The sequence below is a fragment of the Anoplolepis gracilipes genome, chromosome 4 (genome assembly GCF_047496725.1).
Source record: "Anoplolepis gracilipes chromosome 4, ASM4749672v1, whole genome shotgun sequence".
NCBI classification, from domain to species: domain Eukaryota; kingdom Metazoa; phylum Arthropoda; class Insecta; order Hymenoptera; family Formicidae; genus Anoplolepis; species Anoplolepis gracilipes.
The window spans coordinates 10,732,603-10,741,931 of record NC_132973.1 but is presented as its reverse complement, the minus strand read 5'-3'; the positions used below and the strand labels follow the sequence as shown (position 1 = coordinate 10,741,931).

Below are 9,329 nucleotides of genomic sequence, written 5' to 3'. Positions count from 1 at the left end.
TCGTCGAGCTCTTCGCGGTTTTCTCTTCGTATTTCTACACAAGAATGGTTATTGCTGAAATAAATAGTAAATAATTTGCAATTATACAATATAAATGTTAAAACACACACACACACATACACACACACACACACATACACAATGACATAAAATTAAAATTAACCGATTCTGTAGACGCAACAATAGCTTCAGCATATATATTGTATTTATATTTAAAATAACAAAAGCTGCTTGCAAAAACGCAGGAGGTTGTTTATTTCATTCAGAACATTTTACGTCATAGAACCGTGACAACATACATATACGTCATTCAAGTATATAATTCCGTAATGTAATTTACATGTGTAAGTATCAGACATACGTTACGCAAATTTGTAATAAATTGACTTGTCAAAATAAGAAAAATAATCTTCCATAAAAATGACTTAAGATTTATTGAAGAAGATACTAATAAAGATATTGGTACATTTTAATCTGCAATGTGCACATAATTTGTCAACCTTATTAACTTCTGATTAAAGTATGGTGTTTTTCTTTTTTCTATCAAATTTATTAAAATGTACGTAAATACACTAAATAGCGTTTACATCGATTTGATTAGAATATCTAACTTTAATATCGCATCTACAATTAATTGTATTTAATTAATTATAAACTTTATTGCAAGAAAATGTAATTTATTTATAGTATGCGATCTCGTAGAAAACAGGTAGTGTCGAGGAATAGCTTTTAGTGCGTCTTATTTTGCGGATAATATTATTTTCTCATCGTACAATCAAGTGACGTGGGTGAGGTAGGTATTTCCCGATTTTTTATAGACTAGATGAACTTGAAATATTTTCATAATCACGGTGATTTTACCGACAGCTACTTTAATAAGACAACTGTACAGAACAGAGATACTTCGATTAGCGCTCAGGCTTTGGTGAATGTTCACCAGACGGAGACACCTTTATATGCGTGAATAATATTTTAAATTTTAATTGTCACCTGACAAAATTTAATAACAGGCATTCACGCAATATTTTTCATTTTTGTCATCCTATATATTTATTAAATGTTTGGCCCTAAAAGAAGAATTGATTTATTAAGATGTAACGCAATGTGAAATAAATATTTAATTAAATTATATTAGACTTGTTGATGAAGTTGAGAAACTTTCACTTTTTCTTAAACGATCGTCTAAGCGTGAACGATGATGGAATTTACTTACAAGCCAATTGAAACTCATATTGATTAGAAGTTAAAGATGTCTGATTATAATCGACAAAACCAGCTCACATAAAACGGAGTAATCGATCGAAAATGAAAGGTAAACGTTGATCGACGGTGATAAAAATTCACGTGAATTCTGAGGAAACTAGTTTTTACCGCGGACTAATCCAACTTCCTGTATAAATTGCGATTTCGTTATTTGTTCTCTAAACTTTTTTAACTTACTATAATGATCTAGCTATTAAAATAATCAGCTTTTGAAACAAGATATAACACATGAAACGAATAAAATTTTTTTTTGCACACTAGTAGTTTGCTTTGAATTATTAATAATCAGCTTGCAAAAACTATTCATATTCATTTTAATCGAATGACTACGCATAATTTAATATATGTGTGTGTGTAAATATAAATTACACATTTATATTTTATGTATATTTCTAAATCGAGTCTATTTGCGTAGCTATAGTCTTAAGCGCTTTTCTTTTCCCTTTCTCTGTGAAAATTGCGAAAATTAGTGTAGTTTTATGAGATATAAACGGAAGAACACGTTGCAAACACGATATTGCGAATCGCGCAAATGGCTCGACAGCACAAAGTACACTGACCGTGCATTTGTACAATGGAAAGTCCACTGGTCTCATATGTTTCATTCTTTTGCCCCGTCACGTTGATTTCATCGCGCTCGATTGCACATCATCGAGTCATCGTGTTTTGCTATCTTAACTTAATAGTTTCAGTTAAATATTAATATTAGGAGACATTTTACGAAATAGTGAAAAATACAAAAAAATGTTATTATGCACAAATAATTATTACTATTCTCTATAAAAAAATACGAGCGTGTTAATATATACCTCGTTTTTAAATACCATACACATTTTAAATTTTGAATTTATATTTCTCCTAAATATTGATGTTTTGCATCTTTTTTATGGCCATCACGATTTACTTATAGTGACTGTAATATTTGCAAATTTTATGTAAACCTTTCTTTTCGGCCTTCCTTCGAAGGCTGAAAAAAGTGAAAGGTTACCAGATGTAACCGATCATTCCTGTCATTGAAGAAACACTCAGACCTGACATTTTACTACATCCGCTTATTTTTGTTGCGTATACTATATTGTGCGAGATTTCGCAAATAATATATCCTACAATTTTAATAATTACGTCATCTAATATAATGCTTTTAACTTTCTCTATTTTGTTTGTCATTTAAAAATTATACAAATGTCTTGCCAAAATAATACAAATTGGTTAATTATCAGATTTTATGTGTTGGCATTTTTAACATTTTTGATCCATTCTAAATTTATTATTCCGATTATCTGTTATTTCTTAATATTACCTATTTATTTGATTAGAAATCGAATACTTTAAATAATTTAGCGATTTCAAAGGCTCTTAGTATTAATAACTAATACAAAATGAACATAAAAGGAAGGCAATGAAGAGCCGACGCAAATGTAGGGCGTGGAAGAAAAAAACTAATTTCATGTAATTGATTATGAATCAAACAGTTAAACAATTTGAATCTATTTTACAAAAAGTTACTTTAATATAATTATTATAATAAAACATAAATTATTTTCAATATATGTATCTTTTCGATGCTGTAATTTTTGCGCTTGGTTTACTGCGTTGGCTTTTCTTTTTTCGCATGTGATTTTTAAATTGTGTGTACTTTGAATATGATTAGCCGCACGATGTAAATTATTCGAAGAAAATCGTGTAATAGAGGTCTCTAATTCAGATTTTCGTCGAGTCTTTTTTTCTACGCATTTGCTTAATTGAAACCACCTTTTGACGACTTAATCGTGAGAACTATCATTAGCGTGAGCGGGTGCGAACGCGTCCTTGCTTTGTGTCTCTGTGAGAACCGGGATACTGTCGCTCATTACGGACTCTCGTTCTTTCATTGTTACCGCTTAGAATTTCAAGATCACGATCATGGTCATGACGGAGATAAATTCACTCTACTGCCACAGTTTTACCTTTTTAATCTTTAATACTTTATAACGGATTACTTCCGAGGCGGAGATGTGGATTTTTCGTCCAAGATACAAACACACACGTATCATTAAAACAGAGTTAAAAAAAAAATTCACTGTCCGTCAGATATTTGTGAAAACTTTGATCGCTCGTATCTTTGCTATTACGTATAATAAAATTTCTAACGATGCAAACCACTATAATAAATTATCAATCATGCCGGACGTTAATGTTCAGTTTGACAACTGGCTTAATGAAGTTAAGTATTGCGAAACGTTTGGTATCGACGAGGTTGTTCCACCCGGAAGAAAACGCGTAAACGACGAACTCGTTTCGACGAGTTCCGCGCATCGACGATGCTTTAGGCGCAATCGCTTAATCGCGCAATAATCAAAGTCTCGCTCGTCGTCGGCTCTCTAACGTAATACCCGCCTCCAGTAAAATAATTCCGTTATTTACGATACGTTACAAAATGGAATATTTGCATCGCCTTTACGAAAGTCGCTCTTGCCTGTCATCACGTGCGTTTTGTCGCATTACATGCCTGCCGACCCGCTCGCTTATGCGCGTAATTACCTAAATGCCGGAGAGAGGAAGACCTCGTCGAAGGAAACGCAACGACGGAAGTGAACGCGGCCGCCCTCGGTCCGGCGCACTATGATTAGCGAAGCCGATATCACGATGGTGCATGAAAAAAAGTGCACGCTTCCGCGATCAGGGAAAAAACAGACCTTTGATTAGCCTCAGCCTATAAAGCAACCATTTTCTTATTCAACTGTCCAGTTCTTCAAGTACAATCCTCGTGTCCTTCCGCTTGAGAAACGGTGCTTCTAGTTTGCCTTTGATAAAAAAAAAAAAAAAAAAAAAAGAAAAAATGAATAAACTTGTGTTAATTAAACTATTGATCTGACGTGTAAATTATTGTTGACCGCGATCAGTGAGTAAAGTGTGAGATCGAAGTCACAAGTGTGTTATTATTATTTGAACAGTTATGACCTAATTTAGCTGTTATTTTGAGATTTATTAAACATATTCCGAGAATTTCGTCGAGGAAATAAATAGAAATAAAAGAAAATGTAATGTTATTTTCTCTCCTGGAAAATCATGGTATTACAATCATCTGCTAATTATACCTAAAATCTAAAAACTACTCAGACAAAATTAGTAGTATTTGGAGCAGAATATCAATTTTCAAGATGCTTTTCGTATTATCATGGATACTGTCCCGTTCAAACTGCATTCTAATTTTGATAATGTCCGATCTCGCAATTTCGGCGCCTTTCAGGTCTCGAAAGCGTTCGCCAAACGAACAAGGGTTCTCGGCATCCCCGAGAGTTCTAGAGATCCAGTTACCGCTCAAGATTGCTTCGAAACAAGATTTAGTAGCTTGGTCTAAATATGTTATGAGTTTGGTAGCATCTAAGATAAATTTCGTACCGACTAACTTGAAAGACACGCTATCAAGCGATAAACGAGTGTCCTTTGTGGACAACTCGGCTATCAAGTCGAAAGAGATGACGAAGAAGGCGCCTTTCAGTGAGAAACGACAAGGCTTTAACTATCCAGCGCGAAGACTCAAAGGACCTCATATGTCAAAAGGGGATGAAAAAGTGATGGCTTATCCATTGTCTTTAGGAGGGATGAAAACGACTACACCCACTCCGCAGAACTCTTTCAACTTTCCTTCTTCAGATATCAATGGGCCGAATAATTTCGCGAATTTCAACCCAAATTTTGACAATCTCTTTCAACAAAGTGAAGTCGATACCTTTGGAAATTTCAATATCCTGGCACAGCGGCCGCCGGCCGCCACGTATCTTCCGATATCTAGAACCTTCGACAACGAGTTCGGACAGACGCTACCGATCACCGTAAACGATGAATTGACGGCCACGAATCTGTCACGTTTAGGTGAACCCCTGTTAACCTTTCCATTTCAAGCGGTGATAACGATCAATAGCCAGCTTCCAGCAACTACAGCAGTCTTAAATACCCAGCCGAAGGATTATTTCGCGTTTCGCAGAGATCCCCTTCATGAGTTTCAGCAGTTTGAAAAAGATTTCGAAAAAAATTACACACTCACAAACGAATCTGGACAAGTCAATGTTGTTTTTAATGATTTGGACACAAATGCAAACGGAAAGAAAATTAATGAAATTGCAAGAAAAGGAGAAAAAGAAGAAAAAGAAGAAAAGGAAGAACAGGAAGATGAAGAAGAAGAAAAAGAAGAAAAGGAAGAAAAGGAGCAAGAAGACAGACAGAAAAAGAAAAATGAGAAAAAAACGAAAAGTGCGAGGAAGCAGAATTTGAATTCGCAAAACAATAATCGACAGCCATCCATACTCGGCGATTTATTGAGAATGTTGGGAATTTTAAAAAAACTACCGAAGAATACTACCGAAATTACTGTCGCGACGCCTGTACTCTCTATCTTGAAAGGTACAAACTCGCAGAAGATACAAGTGACCTTCGACGACGAGGTGAGTAGATTGCAAGAAGTGTATTTCCAAACGCTTGTAATTTCAAATGATTTACGTTTAAACCGATAAATGTCTCAATGTGAAAAATGCTTTACAAAATAAATATATATTGTAATTAAAAAGAAAAAGAAGATAATATCTTGCAATATTTAAAAACTTTGCATAATTTCACGATTATGAAAAAATTGTAGCTATCGTAATAATATTGACGAAACTACTATAAAAAGTCAAATGAGATCAATAGTCACGCTTAATAACACGATAAACGAATTTAAGCGTGAAAGTTTATCTGCCCCTTGCAGTTGCATCCGCATTTAGGGATTAAATTATGCTGCAACGCATATTCTTGAGTGACTCGTTCATTAGAGCTATTGTATTTTACTTTAACACGTGGCTGAATTAGTCATTACTAAGTCGTCATACAAAAGCATTCTTTTGGTCGGTAGAGATTAATAGTCGTGATAATAAGAAAAAAGTGAAATTCGCGTAGTTTGCAATTGGTTAACCACGATATTTGCAATCTGATGGCTATTCCAGCGCATAAATATGTATGAAAGATCATTGTGTCAGTAATATATTGCGCAAGTAAGGACCAGGTGCGGCAAATTCTTCTTTTAATCTATCATGAACAGAAATAGTGACAAAATTTATGAATTCCCATTGATTACGCATCAATAAAAATGTAATAATACAAAACGCTGAGGTAATGAAAGGTGTAAAAAATTACAGAGTTTTTTCACCTTTTTGATTCATGATAACAACATGACTTTTATTTGGACACTTCAAAAATAATTCATGTGACAATTAATATTTATTTATTATAATAACTAAAATGTATGTGTGTTTGTTTATTTCAGATACCGCCTAATCAAGAAAGGCAAAATGAAACGAACAATCAAGCGCAGGAACTGAACGTATAAACTCTCTTTATATTTTCTTTTATTATAAAAACGCTACGTTACATTAATTATTAATATAATATACGCAATGTATTATTTCACAGGATGACGATGACGATGACGACGAGGACGAAGACGAAGAAGAGGGCGGATCTATACAAGCTCTGATCGATTTATTACCATTAGCTGCGCCGCTTCTCGAAGATCTTAGTGATGTAAGATGATATAACAACCCACACATAAATATCGTTAAAATATTTTTGCACTTTACTTTGTGGTTAAAAATATTACATTTGTGAGTAATGATGTGCACACAATGTTGCATCGTAATACAATTTCAGAGATAAATTTAATGTGAAAATAATAATAATAATAATTAATACCGTATTTTAGCCAGAGTCCGATACCAACGTAATAGAAGTGCTTCAAGCCGCGATTCCTCTTCTCGAGGAACTCTCTGATGTAAGATTAAACTGCTTCATGTATATACCATTCTGAAAATTATCTGTAAATATTTAATTACATTAGATGAAATATATTTGTCGCCTTCTAGCCAGAGCAAGATGGAATTGATATTCCTGCAGTTTTCCTGCCACTTTCCCAAAAACTTAGCGAGGTAAGGTTGAATCGAATAACTTTTGATAGAGCAAGAAGCTAAATCTCTTTATTTCAGGGCCCGGAAGGGGAAGGTAGCGACTCTGGTGCCATTCTAGGACCTCTGATTACACTGATAGCACCGCTCATCGGACCTCTTTTAGGTCCTCTGATCGGTCCGTTGAGTCGTGCCAGTAGTGGTGTAAGAATTTTATTTCGTACAACTGTAGCACATAAAATCGTATGATTTTTATAGAGCTGCAAGGCCAGATATAAACGGACAGGTTAACTTTATTTTTAGCCCGGTGGTAAACAGGGATCGGCATCTTTAATTACAGCAATTGCTGGCCCTTTAAGCGAGGTAATTAATAGTTAAGCAAAATACAAGCCTTTGTAATAGCTTTCAAAATTGTAATTTTACATCATACATATTTTATATATCTATTTCTCTTTCGCCGATTTTAGCCGCAGGGACCATATGGACAATCAGTATTATCGAACCTTATCGCCACTATCACCGCTAAACTGAGTAAAGTAGGCATCATAAAATTAAAATTTTTTTTATATGGTCATTTATAACGATACATTTTTCTCTTTTACATTTCCTGTATATTTAAAATGTTTTTCCTAAATTGTGTGACAGATCAATGTTATCTGTACATTTACATTTTAGGAACTTGCCGCTTCAGCAGATGAGTCAGACGTGAAATCTCTAGTAAGTTCGCTTGTGTCAGGTGTGCTTGCTGGTGCTAGCGCTGGTTCTAGCGGACAAAAGAGTCATAGAGGTCATAAAGACACATATTACGCCCCTACAACTTATGGCAGTTATGGTAACACCTACGACAGTTATCAACCCGTAAGCACACAATTATTTTTTAAGAATTTTAAATTTATATTATATTAATTGATATTTAAAAGACCTTAAGTCATGCTTATTTATAGGGTAAACTCGGGTAAGATGGCCATAGTTTTTTAAAATCCAAAAAATATACTTTTATTTTTGTTATTTTTTAATAGCGTTTGGCATATTATCTTCACTGAAGCTTAAATTACGTAAAAGATGGCCATAATATTTATAAAAAAAATAGTGAAAACAAAAAGAAAAATTATAAGTCACAAAACAATTTACATATCTTTATAATATGTCTAACGTCGATTACGATAGCTTAACTGTCATTTATTCGACGTTACATAACAGTTTTTAGTGGACAAGTGAAAAACTTTGCAGATAGTCAAAAGTAAAAATATGATATAAGATTCACAATATCGTTATTTCGAATAATGTATGCGCATAAACTACTGTAAATATCGATTATCTTTGATAATGACTAAAAAAGCGCACTATGTAGCGATTATTGAAAAAATTACAGCCTATGGCCATCATACTTTAGTTTACCCTATATAGTAAATATTAAAAGATTAATAAAATCAATAAAAATAAATTAAAAGAAGATAAAAATAATCAGCTGTTTATCATATTCGCGTATAGAGATGGAACCGTTATTTTTGCCTGAAATAATTTTAATTTTGTAGATGCCTAACGGAGGTGGAGGTGGAGGTGGGGGTGGGGGTGGGAACGAGATTAACGATATCTTAAAGGAAGTTCTCGGCGCTTTCTTAAAACTGTCGGCCACGTCGTCAACCTCTAGCGCAAATCTGTCTGGCACATCGTCGAGCGGTAGCGCTGGTCTATCAGCCAGTTCATCGGAAGGTTCGTCTAAGGAGCCTCCTCAAACCCCTGCATACGGTCCACCGACAAATGCACCCTACGAACAACCGCCGCCGTCCATGAGGCCTCCTGCCTATAATCCACCTGCGAGTTCTCCTTATGAAACGTTCACGCGAAGGCGAACCGGACAGCAAATAAGAAAGAAATTTTAAGTTATAGTCTACAATTTATACTGCAATTTTTTTATTAAACATCGAGAAGAGATCGTTTTCCTCGATAAAAGATACTTTAACATAACTTGTGAAAGTGCTTAGAATCATTTCCTAGTTTTTCACGGTATTCAAATCCCTTTGGAAAGGCATTGTTCCGCATAGATGCTACGGAAGTCGGCGCGTGATTTCGCCAATAAATTCGGATGATAATTTCGCAATAATGAACTCGGTTGAAACTGGAAACATGGGGACATACAGCGAGCTAATA

At 34.5% G+C, this 9,329-nt stretch overlaps 1 protein-coding gene across 1 annotated transcript; it reads left to right on the top strand.

Annotated features, from left to right (window-relative positions):
• The first annotated feature begins 4,284 nt into the window (after positions 1–4,284).
• On the top strand, positions 4,285–9,061 carry LOC140664515 (uncharacterized). The gene is made up of 11 exons (XM_072889676.1): positions 4,285–5,339; positions 5,442–5,687; positions 6,545–6,601; positions 6,691–6,801; positions 6,980–7,048; positions 7,140–7,202; positions 7,260–7,382; positions 7,482–7,541; positions 7,646–7,714; positions 7,854–8,036; positions 8,714–9,061. Exons 1-11 carry the CDS (start codon positions 4,404–4,406, stop codon positions 9,059–9,061), a joined length of 2,265 nt encoding a protein of 754 aa, XP_072745777.1. The 5' UTR covers positions 4,285–4,403.
• The last annotated feature ends 268 nt before the right edge of the window (positions 9,062–9,329 follow it).

Coding starts and splice junctions, on each gene's coding strand:
- LOC140664515 (XM_072889676.1), top strand. CDS start 4,404: ATGCTTTTCGTATTATCATGGATACTGTCCCGTTCAAACTGCATTCTA. Junction 6,602..6,690: donor ATCAAGCGCAGGAACTGAAC/GTATAAACTCTC, acceptor ATTATTTCACAG/GATGACGATGACGATGACGA. Junction 7,049..7,139: donor TTCTCGAGGAACTCTCTGAT/GTAAGATTAAAC, acceptor GTCGCCTTCTAG/CCAGAGCAAGATGGAATTGA.